Here is a 20,955-nt window from a genome sequence, read left to right as displayed (position 1 = left end):
GAGGCAATCCCTGCCCCCTCTCAGGCCAGGTCGGGTGAGGGATCTGAGAGGCTTCCTGAGCCAGAGGCCCATCTCCTGTCTGCACTCCAACCAGATAACAGCAGAGGGTGCAGGGAGCAGGCTCCGACCCGACTGGGAGACATGCCGGCCCCCAGAACCTCAGGGACAGCCTCAGCCTCAGGGTCAGGCGGGATGGTCAAGGGCAGCTTGGTACCAAAGGACTGTCAGCAGAGTCCTGGGAACAGGGAGGAGTCTGGCTGTGCGTCCTGCCAGGCACAGCCTCAGTGTCCCCCGTACGTGGGCAGCAACACTGACTGTACTTGCAGCCAAGCCGGACTCCGGATGGATGGCTGCCCCAGGAAGCCTGGGCTCCGGGGCCCACACAGGCCCTCAGTGATGTGGAGCAGTGACCCTGGCTTCCCCTATTCTCCTCCCTCGCCCAGCAGAGAGACCCCAGCTTGGCACTCACGCATCCCCCTTGCAGGGGTGGATACACCTGTCTCAGATCATGCCGCTGTGAGGCTGAGAACCACCCCCCAGACCCCTGGCTCCTGTCGCCACTGGGTGGGAGGCGGGGGGGACAGGTCAGAGGCCAAGCCCGCAGCTACAGGGACTGGCGCCTGCCCGGCACCAGAGCTTTCTTGCCTCATTACCCAGCGGGCTGCAGGAGGGTCGGGGGAGCAGCTGGTAACCTGCCTGCTATCCCCCCACCCCCCACCCCTGCCCCTGAGCCCCTACTCTTCCCTGCAGCCTTGGAAATGGGTCTCTGGGCCCCACTACTACAGAGCTGAGCGCCCCCTCACCCCCACCCTCCAGGCTTATACAGAGGGGTCACGTGGGGCCACCCACTGCGGGCCCAGGGGCCAAGCAGAGATGGTATCTCGGCAGCTCTGTAGAGGCCTGAATGACCCACCACAATTTACATTCTTCAGTCTGAGTTTGCCGAGGCTGTGAGGGGTGGGGGCCAGACCTCAGGGTGGCAGCCGCCAAGAAGGTGGTGAGAAGTCAGCTCCCTTAGGGAATGAGGGGATTTGAGGACCCTGGGGTTCATACGGGGGGCTGGCGGCCCTGTTCACCCACAGGCCCAGGCCCCCCTGGGGCACCTTGCCTTGCCCTGCATGCCCCGACATGTACCATCCTGCACCCCAACCTCGAGTCCTCCATGGCCCTGCGAATGTCCACAGACTGCTGCCCTCTGGGGTGGGACTGGCCCGGGCTGGCTGAGGGGCAGCCCCAGGTCATGGGCAGGGCCAAGTGGCAGCTTGAATGGACAACTGTCCTTGTCCTCAGAGTAAATGTGGCTCTTAACAGAAGCAGGGGCTATTGGGGCCACACCCACGCTGCCAGGGTGATTAGCCAGAGCCTCCACCTCCCCGGCCAAGCCCTCACCCATACCCATGGCCACTCTGCACCACCCCCTGCCCCTTCCCCAGTGACCAGGCGACGGTGGGGGCTGGGGAACCTTTATTTATTGCTATGATCACAGGCCTACCAGCGGGCAGAGTGGTGGGGGCGGCAGGGTGACTACTCTGAGGCCCTTTCCATCCCTCACGGGCCCAGGAGCAGGCCGGAGAAGCTGGAGCTGCTCTGCACAGTGAGAGCTGCCCCGGAGCCATTGTCCACGAAGACGGAGGTGTACTGTCCAGCCTGCAGACACCCACAGTGGACGTCACCACCCATGGGGCCCAGCTGCTCTCTGGTCGACACCCAGCCCCACGAGGTGGCCCCTCCCCAGGCCTTGCAATGCCCAGGCTGAGGCTTAGAGGTCCAGGACCCCACCCCCGGTGTTCCTCTGACCCCCGCACCAGTGGCTCTGCCTCACCTGCAGCTGCAGCAGCCCCTGCACGTGCATCGAGAAGACGCTGCCACTGCTCTCCAGGCTGGAGATGGCTTCCAGGGACCTGAACGTGGGGTCCAGGGATGAGGGGCCAGGGCACAGTGGCCGTGGGGGGAACACCCCTGTCAGTGCCCAGAGACCTGCGTGCTCCCACCTCAGGGCTCACCACGGTACTCTGTGTTCGGGGCAGCCCCCCTCTGTGGGCAAGGCGGTAGGTGGTCCCCTGCCCCTCAGGACACCTCAGCGACCCCCAGGGGGCTCACTCACATGTGGCGATGGCACAGGGACTCAATGCAGACCAGCACCCGCACTGTGTCCCGGGCCCTTGGCCGGACCCTGCCCTGCAGCTCCCTGGGATCTGGGGAGACAGGCCAGGTCTGCAGTGCCCACAGGGAGGACGGAGCAGAGGGGGAGGGGCCTGGGGGCCTTCGGGGCACACTGTGGGCTGGGGAGGGTGGGCATGAGGGCTGTCCAGTCCCCAGTGGGTGCAGGGTTAAGGCAGGAGGTGTCTCTGCAATGGGACTGAGGCCTGAGGTCTGTGACATTGGGGCCCACCTGGAGGGCCAGCCCCTCCCCATCACCCACACCCTGGCCAGATCTGCTCACCCACATGCAGGCTGGCGGAAAACTGGAAGATGGCAGTCACCGGGGCTGTGAAGCGACCAGAGGCCAGGCTCAGGCCAGACCCCCGCAGGAAGGCACCCTGGGCCGCAGGCTGGAGTGGGACAGCAGGGGAACGCAGCTGCAGTCTGGAGCCCAACCTCCCACACCCAGCCTGGTGCAGGAGGGTGCCTGCAACCAACAGCCCTCAGCTCAAGCAGACCCCAGGTGGGCAGGGCAGGACAGAAGGGTGACCTGTGCATCCATCCCCACCAGGACTCTGGGCACCAAGAAGCCCCACAAGGGAAGGCATCTCTGCCCCGGCTTCCTCACACCCTACCCCAAGCCTCAGTGCTGTGTGGAGGCCCAGGGTTGGACGGGGGCCACTGTGGCCTGCTCTCCTGTGGGGCCCGCCCGCCACGTCCACTCACGGCCTGGAAGCCCTGCAGTTCCACCAGCGTCTTCTTGTCCACCAGCACCGGGCCCCTCAGCCGACAATGGAAGGCCTCAGCCACCAGCTGCCTGCCTATCCCCTCAGGCAGCACAGGGCCCAGCAGCCCCAAGGACCGATGCTCGGTGGCCTCTGTGGGGACAACGGTGCAGGTGTGGCTCGTGGCAGCATGGGGTTCTCTCCCACACCCAGGAGGAGAGGGGGTGGAGGGGGCCTACCCTTCAGCATGTCCTGGAACTCCCGCAGTGCAGACTCTTGGGGGGCCTCCACACTGGGGTGGCCGGGGGGGCCAGAGAGGCCTCGCTGGGGGAGGCAGGAGAAAATGAGGCTCCCAAGGGGGCACTCACAGCCACCCCGACCTGGGCTCAGATCCCGGGGCTCACCGATTTCTTGTCCTGACCTCGGCACCGCTTCTTTGAGGGCCCATGATCAGGGCGCCGGACAAAGTTCAGCCACGTCACATGGGCATCTGTGAACTCAGGCCCTGAGGCCTCGGGCAGCTGAAGGGTCAGAGGACAAGCCTGTAAACTGACCACCAGGCCCCGCTGGGTCCTGCCCCACTACCCCCGGCGAACAACAGGAATCTTAGGGCCCAGGCTGCTGGGGTGGGACTCGGTGCAGACACAGGAAATATGGCAACGGGACACTGCAGGGCTCCCCTTGGGCTCAGGCTGGGGACCCGTGTCCAGAAGCCTGCGGTCTGCTGCTGTGTTGGGACCCACATGGCCCCTCCTGCTGCTTCCTGTTCCCAGGCAGACGGGCATGGCCATGTGCACATGGAGCCAGCCCTGCCTGTCCCAACAGAGGTCCAGCCTGGCTGAGGCAGGCAATGGACAGGAGTGCTTTCCAGAGTCATGGTGAGGCTGGGGAGAGTGGGCGCTGGGTGTGCAAGCTGGCGGCCCAGGATCAGACCCTCCAGACATCTCTCGTACACCCCATTTCTGCACCAGGGCAGTGGGAGGGATAGGAACACACCCAGCCCCAAAGTCAGGGCTGAGTGAGGGGGTGTGAGCTGGGGGTTGGTCCCTCTCTGTATCCAGGTCTCACACAGGAGGGCCACAAAGTGACCAGGAGCACAGCAGACACTGGTCTGGTGGGGGAGAGCTACTGCCACGAGGCCAGTGGAGCCCCGGCCACTCCTGGAGAGCCAGCTGTCCAGGAAGACAGGCCAAGAGGTCCTGACCAGGTCTGGGGGTCTGGGAGGGCCAGGGTTTCTCCCTTCTGCAGTCCACCTGTTCCTCCGGTCACCATAGACCTGAGCCATAGTGGGCGGACCCGGGGGGCAGGTGGAGCAGGAGCCCACTTTCAGCAGGAAGAGTGGGTCTCCTGACGCCTGCAGAGGGCTGTCCTGGGGTGGGGGTGCCATGGTCAGGGACAGCCCTTGTCTGCCCCCAGATTGCCTTGCCTTGCCATGGCTCTGGAGGGGCAGCCCAGGCAGGTGGGGCCAGGCAGAGCAGGAACTGCCCCCAAGGATCCTCCCCCGAGCAGCTTTCCCAGAGCTTGCTGGCAGCCCACTCCCCTGGCAACAGGGCCAGAGGACTTGCTCTCCTCAGCCTGCCCAGCTGGAATATGGGGCCTCAGGCTCCAACGGGGCGCGTAGGCCGAGAGCAGCCGGGCTGGCCGCCATAGAGACGCCCGCGGGAGGTGAAGGCCAGGATCAAAGGCTCAAGGGCTGGCAGGGGGCCTGGCCCAGCAACCGCTGCCTCACTTCAAGTCCAGGAGCCACCAGGCCCTTGCTGACGGGGTCAGCTCCGAGACCCCCTCAGGGAGCCCCAGCCCAAGAGGGTGGAGACCGGAGGCTGAAGCAGGTGTGAGAGGCTCTCTTAGAGGGGATGCCAGGGGGTAGGCTGGAGCCAGGGGCCTCCCAGGACCTGGCCTCCTTCCCCATCCCAGAGGCCGTAAGGGATGCTGGCTACTCAGCAGTGGGTCAGGGCAGGGCTAGCCTTGGCCACCCCAGAAGCCCGAGTTGGAGCACCAGATTCCATCCAGGGGTCTGAGCCAGCTGCCCAAAGCACCTCCCCAGTTTGCAGTCTCACCTCAGGGCAGCAGGTTACTCAGGGCTTGATGGTCCTTAGGCTTCAGTGGGTTCAATGTAGCCCCCACAGAAGCCCCTCCACCCCCTACTCCCTCCCCAGGCCCAGAGAGGGTCCCCTGATCCACACTGTTATGGTTCCTGCCCAAAGTCCCACCCCACTCTGACAGGGGAGGCGGGCTGGAGAATGGCTCACGTGGGCCCGTAACAGATCATGCATACCTTGGGGAAGCCCAGTAGCCCCTCGCTGCCCAGTGTGGTGGTGCTGGGGGCCATGGGGCGCTGGCTGGACTGCCGAGGCCTCTTGGGCTCCCGCCGGGCCCCGTTGCCCCCGAGGAAGGAGATCTGTGGCCAGAGGAGGACTGTGGCGGCCACCCAGGCCCAGCGCATGTTGGCTGCGAGCTGCCGGGTCCGGAGCCCGCAGCGGCTCAATGCTGTTGAGCCCAGGCAACCGGAGGCACTCAGAGGCTGGGCGTGGGGGCGCAGCCCCGAGGGACGCCTGACTGCCACTGGTGCATGTCTGCACAGGATGAGCTGGGCTAGTGAGGGACGCGCCCCCAGTCCTGCAGACTCCCTTGTGAGCAGTGCCCTCCCCGCCCGCGCTCCCCTCCTCCCCAAGGCTGGCGGGCTCCAAGGGGGCGGGCCCACAAAGGAGGAACCTCAGCCTCCCAGGCTTCAGGGCCTGCGGCAGGGGGCGGGGTGGGCGCGTGGAGGGGGGCGGAACCCCACTGACAGACCACCCACCTCCCACATAGCTGCTACCCAAGGGGAGAGGTTGTGCACTCCCCATCTCAGCCCCTTCAGGGCGGAGCCCAGCGACCCCAGGCGGGGACACACTCCGTGGGGGTTCACAGCCCCTTCCTGTGACCTCACAGCCTGTCCCTCTGGCCCTGCTGCCCGGGGCCGTGGCTCTGCTCCCGGGAGGGCTCCCAGTTGATCCCAGCCTAGGTAACCCTGGGGGTTCCTCACCAGGGGCCAGTGGGGCTAGCAGGGAAGAGACAGGTCAACCTATAAGCAAAGGCATGGCACGCATCTGCCCCTCCTCTTGGGCCTGCCCAACCCTCAGAGGGGTTGCCTTCACCCAGCTGTGCCCCTTGGGTCCTCCAGCCTCCAGGCCTATCCCCCCACTGGAGGCCAGCGGAAAGCTGAGGCCCCAGTGGCTGTGCCCTGCCAGACAAGCCACTCTGGCAATGGAGAGCAAGCGAGAGTGGGCAGGTCCCCAGGGAGAGCTGGGGCCCTCCCTTACCTTCCTACGAGCTGCAGGCAGCATGAAGCTGTGGCCCTGGTGGGGCCAACACCTAAACCAGGACCCTCCCCCTTCATCAGCTGCCCCTTGGCTAGTGCTGCCTGGGGCTAAGGGTGGTCAGAGTTGTGGCTGACCTGCTGCTTGCAACCCAGACTTGAAAAGGGTGGGGTTCCCTGTCCCAGGGGCAGCACGGAAGACCCCTCCAGACCACCCCCACCCCTGACAGAAGTCCAGCACGAACAATGTGGGAAGGAGACAGCCAGCCTTGGGTCACGTGCAGGGTTGGCAGATTCAGGCAGAACCACCTCAGAGACAAGCTGGGTGGGGACGATGTGAGGAGTGTCTGCTCAAGGACACCTGTCCCGCTCCTTACTCAGGTAGAGGTGGTCACCTTCCAGGACAATAGCAGCCAGTCTCTGAATCCTGAGCTCGCCATTGGGTCCTCAGCTCTCTCAAGTGTCCAGCTGGCGAGCCCAGTCTCAAGGAGGTCACGCCACAGAAGCCCCTCTGCATCTGCCCAGTTAAAGCCTTCACGTGCCCTTGGCCAATGCCCAGCAGGAAGGGACTGGCAGACAGACGACTCCTCTCCAGGCTGAGCACCTGAGTCCTGCTGGCCCGGCACATGTGGATGCGCCAGCTGTGCCAGCCTCCGGCAGTCCCCACGAGCCCCAGCCCTCCTGGCTGATTGAGGCCAGACCAAAGGGAGCCTACTCTTTGAGTTGTCCACACCTCCTGGCCACAGCCACCAACTGCTCCCTTGAACAGGCTCAGGTCAGCTGACCTGGACCCGACAGTGGACACCCCAACACCCCACAGGAGGACAGGACCTTGGGAGCCCCCATTACAGCCCCCATCGGGTTGTCCACCCACCGCCCAGGGGAGGTATCCCACCCTCTCAAACCAATGAGAGGACAAAGTCATCTTTTATTCAGGGTCACATCAGACAGCAAGCCGCCATGGGCGCCGGGGAGTCTCTGTACAGCACGGACCTGCTCCCAACGTTGGCTGAGGATTTTTGAAAGTCAAGATTTCATATACAGAAAAAATCCATCTGCTAAACGCTCTGCCTCCTGAGGCCCTCAGGCAACATGGCACACCTGGAAGAGGTAAAGGCCTCCACAGACACGCCCCCGTGCTGGCAGTGGGGGGAGGGAGGCCCAGCAGAGCCACTCCACCAGTGGCCAGGCCCTGCAGTGAGCCCAGGCAACAGGTCCACTGCTGGTCACAGGACGCCCAGCTCCTTGGCACATGCAGCAGCTCTGGCCCCACAGGCCACCTCAGCACTGGGTGGAGATGGGCTTGTGGTTCACACACACGAAGAGCACAGAATTTAGGAACAAAGACAAAAGGATTTTTTTCACAGGAGTGGGTCAAATACACAGAAGTGGTAAATCAAAGAGTACTTTTAAGTTGATCAAAAAACAAAGAATGCTGAAGGTGCATCAACGCCTGCCGGCACGCAGTGAAGTCACCACCCGCTGTCTGGTGGCCCCCAGGCACAGCACCTTCCAAACACTAAACACTGTGCAGGTGACATCATTAAGCAGAGACACAGAGGAGGAAGACATTGGCAATCCAGGGAGTCACAGATCCCAAGCCTGAGAGGGTGCACACTGGCCCTGCCCCTGAACCCAGCTGTCCATCCCTCTTTGCCAGGTAGCCAGCCTCTAGGAACTAGACACAGATCTGCTGTGAAATGATCTTTGGGAGCCTGTCTCCAGGGCAAACAAAGGTCTGGACCACAAGTGCGGAGCCTGTGGAGCAGGTGGGACCCAGGGAACCGCTGAGGGTCTCCTCCTGCCACCAGCGCAGCACATGGAAGGCTGCAGGTGTGAAGGGAAGCGGGCAGTGTGACCAGGCAAGAAACAGCTCAGCCTTAGTGAGAAAGCAGATTTTCAACTTCAGCACAACAGCCCGTGTGCTCCCCTAAGAGAAACCTGCTCGTTTCTAGTGAACACAAGCATGTCTTAAACACTAAGGCCAGACAGAGCCCACACCCTCTGACCCACCCTTGGCCACCTGCCAGGCCCCGCCCCTGCCTGCCAGGTCAGAGTTCTGCACTAAGAACACACGCAGAGTGTTGGATAGGCATCGAGTTTTATATTTTTAAGTGACCAAATCTAATAAAATGAAAAACAGGTTACTAAAACAGGTCCAAAAGACAATACGGGAGATAAGCTATAAAACCAAAGCGTGAGGCCTCCTCGTGGACATGGAGCCCCTCAGCCCCTGCCAGATGCCAGGGCGAGCATGGGGGCTGGGGATCTCACGTTTCCTCCAAATCCAAACTACACGCTTTGGTTCTTGTTTTCCTTTTAAAGGTTTTTAAAAAGCTAACCCCAGGAGTCAGCCAGGCCTGAGTGCTCCGCAGCACGTCCAGCCAGCCCACGTCGAGCTCGGGCCCAGCGTCCTGCGTGTCCGACCCCTCTGCTGGTCGTGGTGGCAGCTCACTCCTGCGCTATGCTCCTCAGCACGTACTTGACCGTGTAGGCGAAGGCCGCAAAACCAACTATAACAAACAAGTTCGCCAGGGCCCCGCCCAGAAGTCCATGGTGCCGGTTGGCCTGCTGGAGCCCCGCCAGGTGCGGCCCGGCCCCCGGCGCGTGCCCATTGAGGAGCGGGAGCCCGTGCTGGCCGTGGTGCGTCTCCCCGTCTGGAACCACGTCCGGTAAGGGGAGAGCCTGGGGTCTGCTACTGAGTTCGTCTTGTGCTTTCTGTTTTTGTTTAATTTCCTAAGAGAAAAACAGCAGGAAACAAGGGTTGGTTTAAACAAGCCACTTCCTTCAGGGCCTAGAAGGGGACTATGGTATACCACGGAGACCCTGCAGGGTCAGTGGTCACCAGCTGTACACATTTCATCCTAACAACTGCCTTTGAAGGTTGAGCTGCTGCTAATCCTGTCTAACAGACGCAAGGGCCTGTGGGAACAGTCAGAATCACCATGCCTGTGCCTCAGGGACTGGGACTGAGCCAGATCCGATCTGCTCTGACCCACCAGGGCCCCAACCCCCATGAGGCCCAGCCTCCCCTGCTCACAGCCACATTCTCTGCTCCAGCACCAAGACCAGGGAGTATGCCCGCCCCTCACTCCTGGCCACCCATGACCTCAGCAGGCCCACCACCCTTTCCCTGACCTGCCCCCATCTCCAACCCACCCTCCAGCCCCGAGGTGCCCCAAGGAGAGGGGCAGGTCTGCAACACCTGCCTGTTTGCACCTCAGTTCCCCTCTCCATGTTTGTAGCACAAGAACACACAGGAATACGTTCTCATGGAAAAAATAGAATCAAAGTGTTCCTGACTTGGGGAAAGCAAAACCGATGGCAAACTTTCACTTTCTTACCTCCACAACTTCAGGAAATAATTCACAGAACACTTTGTCTTTTAAATTAAACACTAAACTTTGTGCAGCCAGTTGTCTTTTCTAGGAAGAAAAAGAAGGAAAATGTCAGTCTGGTGGCTGCTTTCAGTTCCTTCATGTTCCAGAAACAGACTAAATGACAGTTGAGCGACTGGTGTCTTCATGTTGTGGAAAGCAGTCCACAAGCGTGCTCCTCAGGACAGATTGACATGGAGTCTCCCAAGGCCATTTACCTTTCTGTATCATCAACTGATCTTAGACCTGATGCCAACTAGTAATGGAGGAGTCCCTGTCCTAACTGGGCTGAGGAGACCAAGCATCCTCCTCACCACCCCCAAGCTCACCGTGAAGTCCGATGTCTCGATGCTGCCCAGGGTGGGGCCTTTCTCCACCATAAAGCTCAGGAGCCCCGTCAGGATGGTGGAGACGGACCAGGCCGGGTTCCACGTGTCTGGGTGGAAATCCGTGATAGAAAGACACAGCCTGGAAAAGGGACCCAGTCAACGGGGCACAGGTTCCTCAGGACCCCAGTCCCGCACCCAAGCATGCAGGGGCACCTTACCTTGTATTGCACTTAAATCTTCCATTGGGAGTTATCATATAAATACTAGGAGGTTTAAAAGGAAATTCTCTGGGAAAAATTAGTTTTCCGTGGTAATAGCCACCTGCAAAAGAAGAGAGAAGCAGCCTTGTCATCGCCACAGTGGGCGCAGCCCTCACAGTCCTCAGTCTCCCACACACCCTACTCCTGCCCACGAGCCCTGGAACACACATGTAGTGCTGGCCATCTCGCTGTGGCTCACAACCACCAACCTAGAGAGGCCTTACCACCCATCTCACCCCATGCCGAGCGCAAGCCCCTCTTCCCTCATTGCGCACCTCTCTTCCCGAGAGCAGAGCATCAAGACAGAATCTGCACAGGCTCCTCACTGGCCCTACCCCCATATTCTGGTCCCCTCATTCCTGCACCTCTTGCCTCCCATTCTCCACCAAACCACACCCAGCAACAGGTGAATAGCTGTCATTCCCCCCTGAAAATGAGTCAACAACGCAACGTTGACCCCTACCCCCTCCAAGCCCTGTGAGCTACTCCCTCCCCTGGAGAACCTTGGGCCCACCCAGACTGGCAAGGCAGAAGAACGTCACTTGACAGGACTTCCAGCAACATGCACGTGTCTGTGTGAGTGTGTGCATGCACAATGAGGCTTGACAGAGCTGCCATCTTCCCACTGGGGCTCCCTGCTGGCCCCCAGCCCCACAAGTCTCTGCACAACTCTCCCAACTGTCTGGGGCAGTCTCCCATGGTGAAGGAATGATGGAGGCAGAAAAGTGTGTGTGGGGGGGGGCGGCGGTGACGGGCAAGTGCCACCTGAGGCCACCTCTGCACATAGACAAGCCAGTCAGAGAGGGATTAACTCTCGAGACGACGCTGGAGCACGCCCGCACCACGAGCACTGAGAAAAACCAAACTGGAAAAAGCGCAGGAGGTGGAAACAGGGGCTCAGCCCAGAGGAGCAGGAACATTCACACACATTAGTGGAGACCACTTAGCGGGGGGGGGGCAGTGCAGGGTGTGTGCAGGGCGGCCAACGTGCCCGGGCAATCCAGAGGACTGTCAGCAGCACCCGCAGCCACTGGTCCCCGGCAGGAAGGCCTCCGCATGCAGTCACACACTGAGGGGCTGGGGCAGAGCCACGAGCAGGGCCTGCAGTTCCCCCGGCACCCAGATGCCCGCTCTCACCGCAGAGCATCTGTCACAGGCCTGGGGGGTAGTGCATCTGAGGGTGTGAGAGGCTGGGGGTGGGGGGGCAGCAGGAGGGAGGGGTCTCTCCTCTGGCTTCATTCCAAGCGTCCCAGCCAAGCCCTAGGACAGACACCACTGAGAGTGCCCGGCTCTGGAGGAGGGAGGCCTAGGAGAAGCACACCGGGAGCCAGGGCAGTGCTGCCCCCGACCTACTGTAGGGGAGCTGAACCCGCACCTCCCTCCAGGGCCAGCACACCGTCCAGTCAACACGACACCACTAGGAGTCTCAGAACCAGGCACAGTGACTACTTCCGCTTTATGATTTTAAAAACCATTTTAGCTTCTCTGAGTCCCTCACTTTTCCATGTAAGTTTTAGAACCAATTTTTAGAATAAACCTGTGTGTGTCTACAGAACACTCTCCTAGGGTTTTAAAGGAATAATATAAAACCTCTAGACACAAATCAACACTCGTGTGTCAGGAAGCCCACTTGAACCGTGAGCCTCCCAGTTCTAGAGCAGCACTAGCAGAGTTCAGAGCAAAGATGGGGTCAGCGGGCAGCTGACATGGAACTAGACAGATGTGGACGTGGGAGAGTGGCTAAGGAGACTGCGAGGGAAGGGTCAGAACACCCACAAGTCAGAGGAGCAAACGAGGAGGGAGCCAGAGTCTATGCATCAGAATCCACACAGGCCCAAACACTGAGACCCAAGAGCTGTCCACCAGGTACGGCAGCTGAGGGTCCCTGGGAGACCCTGACGGAGCAGAGTCATTGGAGGGTGGCACTGTGGGCAGCGGGGCCCTGAGCTGAGGCAGGGACAGGCATCAGGAGGGGCACAGCAACAAGTGCGAAGGGGAAGGGGGAAGGTAGTGGCAAGGTGGGCAGCAGAAAAAGCCCTGGTCTCTGAAGGAACCCTCCTGAGGAGGAGGTGGACTGTCCCAGCCCGAGGACCAGGAACAGCAGGACACACAGGAGAGTAGACCAGACCTGGGCCAGCAGAGTGACGGGGCTGGGCCGGGGAAGAAGGGACTTTTATCATCAGTCAGAGCGGCTGGGCGATGGGGAAGTTCCTGCAGTCCAACCTCCCACCCCTCCTATATGGAAAACACTAAATCCACAAAGAATAAAAAACCTTTAAAACCAGGCATAACCCTACTTGCGAAAGAACACTGCTCGTCCTTAGTGTCTCTTCAGGTTTGTTAAAAAAACAGCATGTATTTGGTAAGTACGATCCACACAGGCTGTCCTGCAGCCCATCTTCTGCCCTGTGGTCTGGAACCCCACGCAAAGCCATGACCAAGCCTGACACCCTGTGGCAAAAATGACATGCCACCCAAGTGCTTTCTGTACTATTTCCTCAAGACAGGGGATTCCCAAGCCAGCAGAGTCCCATGAGGCTAGTGACGTTTCTGCCAGCCTACCCACAAGGCTCGTAAGTGGCTTGTAGGTCACCCCACCCTTCCTCCCAGCAGCACAAGCCCTCTAGGGAAATCGCACACAGAACCCCATGGCAAAGCAGCAAGCGGGCTGCTCCAGCAACCAGAAATCAGGACCTAGGCCTAGAGAGCGGCCTGTCTGGCCACAGCTCTCCCCTGGGCTCCAGCTTCACCTGGAGGCTGGCTCCAGGGCTCAACTCGAGCCCTGGAGACTCACTGACTGACAGCTCCAAGTTCTACTCACAAACACCAGAGGCCACTGGGTGGCAGCAGCCACCCTTGGCAAGCCCTGCGGGCCCCCACGTTTTTGTGCCCCACCAACACAACGTGCCATGCCGGAGCTCAGAGGACACGGCGCAGAGCGAGCACTCGGGAAATGACTTCCTTTCCCTCAACAACACACACGCTGGTCTTCCTCTTCCCCGTCTGTTCTCCCAGCGCTGACTCCACTGAGACAGGACGCTGAGCAAACTTGATACTTTAGCAGTCCCTGAAGACAGAGAGGCGAAGTGAAGTGAAGTGAAAGTCGCTCATTCGTGTCTGACTCTTTGCAACCCCATGGACCATACAGTCCATAGAATTTTCCAGGCCAGAATACTGGAGTGCGTATCCTTTCCCTTCTCCAGGGGATCTTCCCAACCCAGGGATCGAACCTGAAGACGGAGACACATCAGCAAAACCAAACCCTGAGCAAACACCTCTAGGACTTGGAGGAAACCAGAACAAGCTCCAAATGTGCGCAGTCTACCTCTCGCACATCCAAACCAGAAAGAGCACTACTGACAAACAGACGGAGTTTCTCAGGTAAGGTCTCTTTGGAACACAGACGCTACCTCTTGTTCATCTAACTCAGAGCAAAGACTTACCTTCATAGGGAGTCATCTCAGGGCCTCGGACCACATAGTGCCTGAGGGACGAGAGAAAATGAGTTGGCTTTGGGGATGGCATCACTCCAAGGCTGGGGTTTTTGGGGCCCACCCGAAACTAATATACTCATAGACATCAGCAGGTGACTAAACTTGACCAGCTACACAGCTCCCTGCCTTGCCAACAGGATCAGAGAGGCTGTGCCCTCCAAGTTTTCTACAAAGTGCCTCTGAATCCACAACACAGTATGCAAAAAGCTAACCCTCTTTGACCATTAACATCAACTGACAATTTAAAAATTCACTTCACAGGACTTCCCTGGAGGTCCAGACGTTAAGACTTGGCACTTCCAATGCACGGGGTGCAGGTTTCAATCCCTGGTTAGGGAACTAAGATCCCACAGGCCGTGCAGTGTGGAGGAAAAAAACAAACAAAAAAACAAAAATTCACAATTTATAGTTGAGATGTACTTGAAATCTGATGCTTTTCAGTGTGCCCAAATATCATGCAGTAGCTCACCAGGAATAGCTGGAGACACGCAGAGACTGTGCCCCTGGCCCTGCTACCCTGGAAGACTCAGACGTGACCTCGAGAGCAGCTATCTTCCAGCAGGAGGAACAGGGACAGTTCGTGGTGGTCACCAAAGGCCTCACACAGAGGGACCACAGCCCCATGGACTCTGCTCTCCACACAAATAAACAACACTTCATCTCTATGGCAAGAAGCATTGGAAATACTCAATTTTTTGGGGGGGCTGCTCTGTGTGGTTGATGGGATCTTAGTTCCCTGACCAGGGATGGATTCAAGGCCCTTGGCAGTGAGAGCTGAGTCCTAACCACTGGATCACCAGGGAAGCCCTGAACTTACAAATTTTCAAAGAAAACAGAAAAGCACAAAGAAGAATACAGAACCAACCAGAAACACAAGACCAGACACAACTGTGCACACACGCGTAACCACCTCGCCAAACACTACTTCCCACCAGGACACTTCGACAACCCCTGCTCTCTACTGGCTGATAGGTCAGATTCAAAAAATACCATCATCCTATGTCAGCAGACCAGGAATAAACTGGGAAAGGTGGCCTTAAAATGGGGAACGTGGCCTTAATTTGTCACTGCTCCCAATTCCTCTGTCCAATCTAAGGACATCAGGAAGGGCCGGGCAAGCAGTGCTCTGAGTGCCTGACAGCCCCAGGGCAGCAGAGTGAGGAAAGCCTCGAGTACAGCCCTCTCCAGGAGACTGCTCTCTTCTCCAGCGGCGGGGACAGACACCCCGGCTGGGAAGAGCCCACACAGCAGGCCCAACACGGCCGTCCTCAGCCGGTGTCTGGAACTGGATGCCAGGGGGTCTCATCACCTTAACGGCACCTCAACTAGGCAAATATGTGGTCAGTGCTGAAAGGAAGCCTGCAGTCCTTCTGGGAGTCTGGAATACTGGGGGGCTCCAGGCAGAGGTTCCTGTGACCCACTCCCCCTGAAATCTCTGGTGCTCAGTCCCAAAGGAGCTTCCCTGAGGACAACCCGCCAGCATACAGCTTGTCGCAGCTCGTGGCAAGGAGAGGAAGCCTGTGTCTGGTCTCCAATGGACTCCGTCTCGCGCCTCTCTAGGGAAGACCCTAGTTAACAGTAGAACCTGGGACCTGACCCCCACTCAGGAGGGTCCCCCACATGACAAGGATGTCCCCTAGACTGCCACAGAGTCCATCTGTCCATCTGCTAGCTACATCCTGGGGGCAGGGCGGGTTGTTATACTGATGTCTCCCCCACACACCAAGGCTGGACTCCCTGAGACCTTCTGCCCACCTGCCAGCGCTGACCCTTCTCTGCAAGCCAAGGAATGTGGATCCAAAATCCTTGAACACCTGTCCAACCTGGAAAAGACTTTTCTTCAACTCAGATCTCTTTCTTCTAGATCTAAAAATTTTTTTTACAGCATTTAAGATCAAAACATAAAATATTAAATACCCTCCAAACAGAGAAAATGCTCCTTAATGTTTCAGCCCTACACTGTTTCTCACAAAATCACCAGCACACTTGATAAGGGCAGCGCTTCTGTGGCGTGGCAAGTTCCCATGAAACGCACGTCCACAGGCACAGAGCAGGGTTCAGGACCCATCATCCCCCATCACAAACTTGCCAACGTAGGACAGGCCACCTCACAGCATCAAGAAGCAAAGAGCAGAGAAGAAGAGTCAAGACAAGGAGCTTCTCCAACAGGCGTGAGTCTGCAGGCCCCAAAGTCACCCCTAGGAAGGACCCTCTCTCTGGCCCCAGCGTGCACAGCTCAAAGACAGCCTGCCACATCCCGGGTTGCTATCCATTGTGAAGACAACCAGAGAGCATCTGCAGGCCTTACGGTCCACTCACGCCCGATGAGGGTACAGGAACCCCCTTCCCATGCTAAGAGGGCCCCTCTGGCCCTAAGCCCATCAGGGAGAAGCCAGGTGGCAGGTGGTACAGGGAAGGAGGCGGCAGAGCCTTACCACTCAAGGATGTTGGAAGGGAGGGGCTCGGCACAGATGTAAGGCACGGGGTCTTTCTTAATCCGGAGATAGTCCTGCTTCAGGCGCTGGGTCGCTGTCGTCGGTGCTCTCTTACCGCTGTTGCTGCTCATCTGTGGAGACAAGTCTACACTGACACAGGACAGAGCAAGGCAACCCCCACTGCCCACACCTCTGCCACCCGGAATCAAGGCCCCTGGGCTGCTCCAACTTGCCCGCCCTCTCAGACACCCATGAGCCTTGCAGAGTCTTTACTGCCTGTCCCAGCAGGTCCTTCGCCAATGTGACTTTCCTCAGATACAAAGGTTAAGAGAGACCCTGCAGACTCACCTGTGTCCTTGAAGAAGCTTCAGAGGGAGAGAGCCCTTGAATTCGTCAGTCGTGAGTGGAAGCGAGCTAAAGCCAGCCCCAACCACCTGCCATGTGCATGTCTCCCCCAGCGCTGCACTGGGTTCCATGCCCCTCCCAGAGCTCCTTGTTAAACATTTTCCAGCATGTTTACCACTGACCACAGGTGGGTGGGAAGAACAAGGGAATAGAGGAATAGCCTCTTTCTGGGACTGGAGAGAGAGAGGGGGCCCCAGAGAGACCCAGACACACATGCAGCACAGAAGAGGAAGCAGGAGCAGCTGGACAGGCTAAGGTAAGGAAGTGTGCTGTGTCCAGGGCACAGCACTGGGCCGAAGCACTGTGAATGGCAGCTGACGAGGCCGACCAGGGACTCAAGGCCAGGCTGTCAGGTGGCACCCCACAAAGTTTTTAGGCCCAGGTCTTAAGTCAAATCAGGTCTTCCGTTAGAAAGGGCACTCTGGAGGCCCAGTAGAGGATGACTGGGACAGACTAAGACAGACAAGATGGCACGGGAGGGACAGGACAGTACTAAGGCTGGGATGGGAGGGAGGGAGCAGCCATCATTCGAGAGAAGAGACCTGGCCTGGATCAGGGGACCTGGGACGCCTCAGCTCTGCTCCAGAGGTAGGAGGGCAGGACGGGGAAGTAGAAGTCGGGCTCCCCACTCTCAGGGGCACCAGAACAGCTCCAGCTCCGTCTACTTAACAAACTAGAACGTCTCATAGATGGAAATTAGGTGCATAAATGAAAAAGTTCTGCTGCTAAAAATAAAGCAAGAAAGCCACTGGTGTAAAACAAGGTGGAGATGGAGGACACACAGGGTGTGCAGCACAGGATAGAAAGAAGACGGGGGAGGCTGACTAGACAGGGCAGCAAGTGAGCAATCACTCTGCCCAACCTGTGTTCCCAACCTGTCCACCACAGCACAGGACGTCAGCAGCCAAACCTCCACACAGACCTCCCAGCCAGTACCCACTTGGCACTGCTCCCCGCCCCAGGCCGGACCCTCCTCACCTCACTTGCACCCTTCCTCCCATCAGTTTCTGCACATAGTGCCTCATTAGAGGCTATGGACTCCTGCCCTGTGCCCATGGGATCCACCTCAGAGCACCCGCCCCGCCAGATGACGACCAGGGCTTGCTGTCTCACTCTGCACTCCCACGGTGCAGCAGTGGTCCCTCCACATGCTCAGCCCTGCTTCCTGCCCTGGGGTCTCTAAACCTCAGATACCCATATGCTTCCACTCTCTCCATCCCACCACACACCCCCGATGCAGGGCCCACTACACTGCCCATCAGTTATCACGAGACGTCCAACCAGCCTCTGGCTTCCAGTCTCCCCCCATTTCAGTCCATCTTGTTCACTGAAGTCAAGCTCTGGCTGGAGCTTAGGGGTGGTGCTGGGGGAGCGCTCCCCTCTCAGACCCTTCTCATCGCACAGTTCAGATCACAACCTTCGGGACTCACTCAAAACTGAACAAATATATGTCAACACCTCTGCCACCTGCCAAGTCCTCAGCCCCAGGCCGCCCTCTATCCCCTGATTTGGACTCCCACAGCCCCTGACACTCCTACAGCCTGAGCCAACCCCTCCTCACCCCAACCACGTGGCCATGTCCTCGCCCAGCCTCTACCAGTGGATGCCTTGCCGAGGCCCTGCCCAGTCCAGTGCCTGACTCCCCTGGTCAAGTGCCTCCACATTCTGCCCTTTGCTGGCCTTCCTGTTACCCAGCTGCATATCGCACAGGTGCCACCAGGCCCCAGCAGACACTGCTGGCTGGGGTGCCCACTGCGGGTAGTTAGGGTCTAGCCTGAGAGGGGAGTGCTCCCCCAGCACCACCCCTAAGCTCCAGCCAGAGACGGCAAGAGGGCCAGGTGGTTCGCCATGGGCAACATCTAGTAACAAACACCATGACAACTCAAAAGCAAGACCATCCATCACCCAGGACTTGTTTCCTTTAACTATTCAACTTAAGTCTGACATTCTGCCACACACAAACCAATTCACTGGATAATTCAAACACACTTGTGCTTGAACTGCATCGAAGTGGCCGACTTCGATGCTTCATGAAGGTTAGAGGACAGCCACACAAAACAAAATAGATCCTGCCTGGCTCCTCACAAATGAACTTTCCTCTCCCTCTTGCTTTTGAAATCATAATCTTTAGAAGCCCACTTACAATTCAACTGCTCCGTTTATTAAAGGAAAGGGATCTCTCCGCCTCGCTCAAAGCAGTGCCTTCAGGTCCCTCCAGATGACAGGCGAGCCAGTTTCTCTGTCTTCCCCAAGCACACAGGGTGCATATCGGGTGCCTCCACAGACCCCAAAGTGCATCTCAAGGTCCCTTCAGGCCAAGTCCCCACAGACAGAGCACAAGTGTTACAGGAGACATTAAAAAACAAAACAAGAAGCACAGTCCACAGAAAAAACTTCAGTGCAGACAGCTTGAAGGCCAGTAGCCTGAAACAACATCCCGGCAAGAGTCCCTTCAGTACCACGTGTACAAAGACTCGCCCCTCACCCAGCACTGCCCGCCCGGCTCCTCTGGCTCCTTTCTCTCCGCCCAGAGACCTTGGTCTGACCCACCAGAGCGCACGTGACACCCCCGTGCCCAGGACTTCCACGGAAGTCTCTTCCTTCACCAGTGGGACTGCTTCACAGGCTGGACGGAGGCCCGCGGCTGATGGAGGCCACTGCACCTGCCACTCACTCCCATACCTGCACAGAGGTCGGCTCACCTAAGGTGTGCTGATGACAGAGCACTAGTTCTAGGCACTGGCATCCAACCGTACCTGCAGAGAGCCTGGGCTTTTCAAGTAAGCAAGACCCTAAAGTTACACCGAGGGTCCCTCACCCAGAGAGAACAGAGCCCTGACCACTGCCCAGAAAACTCTCAGGCCCTCACTAACTCCCCAGGGGCTGCCCCGGGACCTCTCTAAGCATTTCCAAGCCGGGCCCGGCTTGAGTTTGAGAATGGATGTGAACTAAACATAGTCCAGATAAGTGGTGTTAACTGGGAAGGGGGCGAGAAGCGTACATCTGGCCAGGGGTGGACCCAGACAAGTAACTGGCAGACGGGGAGGGCAGGCAGGCACAGGCGAGAAGCCGGCCCAGGGTACTCTCCAGCCACCCAGCATGGAGCTTCCCAGTCTGACCGCCCGAATTCTGTTTCCACCCCAGACGTTCATTGCTCGGGGGACTTAAGAGGCGGTCTGGGGTCCTAACTGATCGAGATGAAGCGGCGGCGGCGGCGGGCTCAACGGCAGCCACCCCACCCCGATACCGATTCCCAAGATACGTTTACAAACCAAGCTCTACGCCGGCTCGTCCTGGCGGCGCCCGCAAGTGTGCCACTAACGGGAGCCTTTCCATGGGACGTCAACCGTGTGGCCACCCGAATCCCTAAGTTGGCCGGAGGAGGGACGACCCGGCCCGGAGCCCCGGGCGCCCCGCTATAACCGACCTCGGGTTCCGCGCACAGAAGCTCCGGGCCGGGCCCCGCGAGCGCGGACGCGACGAGGACGGGCAGTGCGGAGGCCCCGCGCTCCCCGCTCGGGCCGGCTCCGGCGGGGCGGACGCGCGGAAGAGGCCCCGGCGGGGGCCCGCGGCGCGCGCTCACCTCTCCCCGTCGCCGCGCGTGGGCCGCCGCCGCGCTCAGGCTCGCCGTGGTCGAGGCCGGAGCAGGGAGCGGAGAGTGGGGCCCGCGCCGCAGAGCTGCACCGCGCCGGGAGCGAGCCCACCCGACCGCAGCCGCTACCGCCGCCGCCGCCGCCGCCGCCGCCGCTTTTGCTGCCGCCTCAGCTTCCAAGATGGCCGCCCACGGGGCGGGGCAAGCCGCGCTTCCAGTTCCGGGGCGCGGTTAGTTGAGGCGGCCGCTCTAGACGGCCAGGCGGAGGTCGCCTGCATCTCGCTGTCGCCTTTAGTCCCGGGAGGCAGAAGCAGTCGGCGCATGCGCACTGACAGGCAGCTCCGAGGGGCGGAGAACGAGCTCAGGGCAGGTCTGGCCCAATCAGCCACGGCTGGCCCTCCTGTTGGTCCCTCGGCCACATCGCTGTCAGCGGCCGCCGGGCTCCGGGGCCCCCCGACCCTGCACGTTCCCCTTCTCATGATCCCCTGCCTTCCGCGGGAAAACAGGCCCAGTTAGAAGGTAACCCCCGAGATGCCGGGATGAGCCCCGCCCAAGTTCCCTGGTACCTCGACCCTCCCACCGCCCCCTTCCAAAGAATCGGCCCAGTCCCGCCTGGAGGACCCAGTTCTTGTGCCCACTTAACAGGGAAGCGCTGAAGGCAGTCCGCGTCCCTGGCGACTGAACCACCTGGGTCCCTGAGAATCGAATCCTTGGTGACCTTGTGTGACCGCAGTGATTGTGGAGCCAGGAACCCCACTGGAACCTGTGCCAGGTGGGGTCCAGCGTAGGAATCCTGCCCAGCCCCTGCCCAGGGGGAGAGCTGTCCTCATAAAAAGAGTTACACTGTTCTCCGACTGAATTTTCCGCCTAGCCCATGAATAGGGTCATTATTGCAGCAGTG

At 59.4% G+C, this 20,955-nt stretch overlaps 3 protein-coding genes across 5 annotated transcripts; 1 reads left to right on the top strand and 2 right to left on the bottom strand.

Annotated features, from left to right (window-relative positions):
- Positions 1–1,447: 1,447 nt before the first annotated feature.
- C1QTNF12 (C1q and TNF related 12) lies at positions 1,448–5,464 on the bottom strand. Its single transcript, XM_019976962.2, has 8 exons — positions 5,143–5,464; positions 3,272–3,388; positions 3,107–3,191; positions 2,869–3,020; positions 2,444–2,552; positions 2,105–2,195; positions 1,823–1,901; positions 1,448–1,647 (listed from the first exon to the last, which is right to left on the bottom strand). The coding sequence occupies exons 1-8, from the start codon at positions 5,308–5,310 to the stop codon at positions 1,549–1,551; spliced, it is 900 nt and encodes a 299-aa protein (XP_019832521.1). The 5' UTR covers positions 5,311–5,464; the 3' UTR covers positions 1,448–1,548.
- Positions 5,465–8,246: 2,782 nt separating this feature from the next.
- Positions 8,247–20,179, bottom strand: UBE2J2 (ubiquitin conjugating enzyme E2 J2). Of its 3 annotated transcripts, none has more exons than XM_019976641.2 (7): positions 20,046–20,179; positions 16,058–16,188; positions 13,572–13,612; positions 10,087–10,189; positions 9,869–10,007; positions 9,507–9,587; positions 8,247–8,898 (listed from the first exon to the last, which is right to left on the bottom strand). In XM_019976641.2, exons 2-7 carry the CDS (start codon positions 16,186–16,188, stop codon positions 8,614–8,616), a joined length of 780 nt encoding a protein of 259 aa, XP_019832200.1. In that variant the 5' UTR covers positions 20,046–20,179; the 3' UTR covers positions 8,247–8,613. The 3 variants fall into 3 exon arrangements, with proteins under 3 accessions (XP_019832200.1, XP_070624505.1, XP_019832201.1); XM_070768404.1 differs by lacking the exon at positions 20,046–20,179 and adding an exon at positions 19,735–19,841; XM_019976642.2 differs by lacking the exon at positions 20,046–20,179 and adding an exon at positions 16,406–16,422.
- LOC139176279 (serine/arginine repetitive matrix protein 2-like) lies at positions 19,660–20,902 on the top strand. Its single transcript, XM_070767679.1, has 3 exons — positions 19,660–19,771; positions 19,834–20,573; positions 20,700–20,902. Exons 1-2 carry the CDS (start codon positions 19,660–19,662, stop codon positions 20,568–20,570), a joined length of 849 nt encoding a protein of 282 aa, XP_070623780.1. The 3' UTR covers positions 20,571–20,573; positions 20,700–20,902.
- Positions 20,903–20,955: the final 53 nt, after the last annotated feature.

The sequence above is a fragment of the Bos indicus genome, chromosome 16 (assembly GCF_029378745.1).
Source record: "Bos indicus isolate NIAB-ARS_2022 breed Sahiwal x Tharparkar chromosome 16, NIAB-ARS_B.indTharparkar_mat_pri_1.0, whole genome shotgun sequence".
NCBI classification, from domain to species: Eukaryota; Metazoa; Chordata; class Mammalia; order Artiodactyla; family Bovidae; genus Bos; species Bos indicus.
Note: the sequence above shows the minus strand (reverse complement) of the source record. Positions and strands in the feature narration are given on the sequence as shown.

What these genes read in the sequence shown, in the direction of transcription:
- C1QTNF12 (XM_019976962.2), bottom strand. Translation starts at nt 5,310, where the DNA reads ATGCGCTGGGCCTGGGTGGCCGCCACAGTCCTCCTCTGGCCACAGATC. An exon ending in GGCTACTGGGCTTCCCCAAG is followed by an intron (nt 3,389 to 5,142) that starts GTATGCATGATC and finishes CTGACCCTTCAG; the next exon opens with CTGCCCGAGGCCTCAGGGCC. An exon ending in GAGGTCAGGACAAGAAATCG is followed by an intron (nt 3,192 to 3,271) that starts GTGAGCCCCGGG and finishes TGCCTCCCCCAG; the next exon opens with CGAGGCCTCTCTGGCCCCCC.
- UBE2J2 (XM_019976641.2), bottom strand. Translation starts at nt 16,188, where the DNA reads ATGAGCAGCAACAGCGGTAAGAGAGCACCGACGACAGCGACCCAGCGC. An exon ending in CCTTCCAACATCCTTGAGTG is followed by an intron (nt 13,613 to 16,057) that starts GTAAGGCTCTGC and finishes CTCGTCCCTCAG; the next exon opens with GCACTATGTGGTCCGAGGCC. An exon ending in TATTTCCTGAAGTTGTGGAG is followed by an intron (nt 8,899 to 9,506) that starts GTAAGAAAGTGA and finishes TTTTTCTCTTAG; the next exon opens with GAAATTAAACAAAAACAGAA.
- LOC139176279 (XM_070767679.1), top strand. Translation starts at nt 19,660, where the DNA reads ATGAAGCGGCGGCGGCGGCGGGCTCAACGGCAGCCACCCCACCCCGAT. An exon ending in CGTCCTGGCGGCGCCCGCAA is followed by an intron (nt 19,772 to 19,833) that starts GTGTGCCACTAA and finishes CGAATCCCTAAG; the next exon opens with TTGGCCGGAGGAGGGACGAC.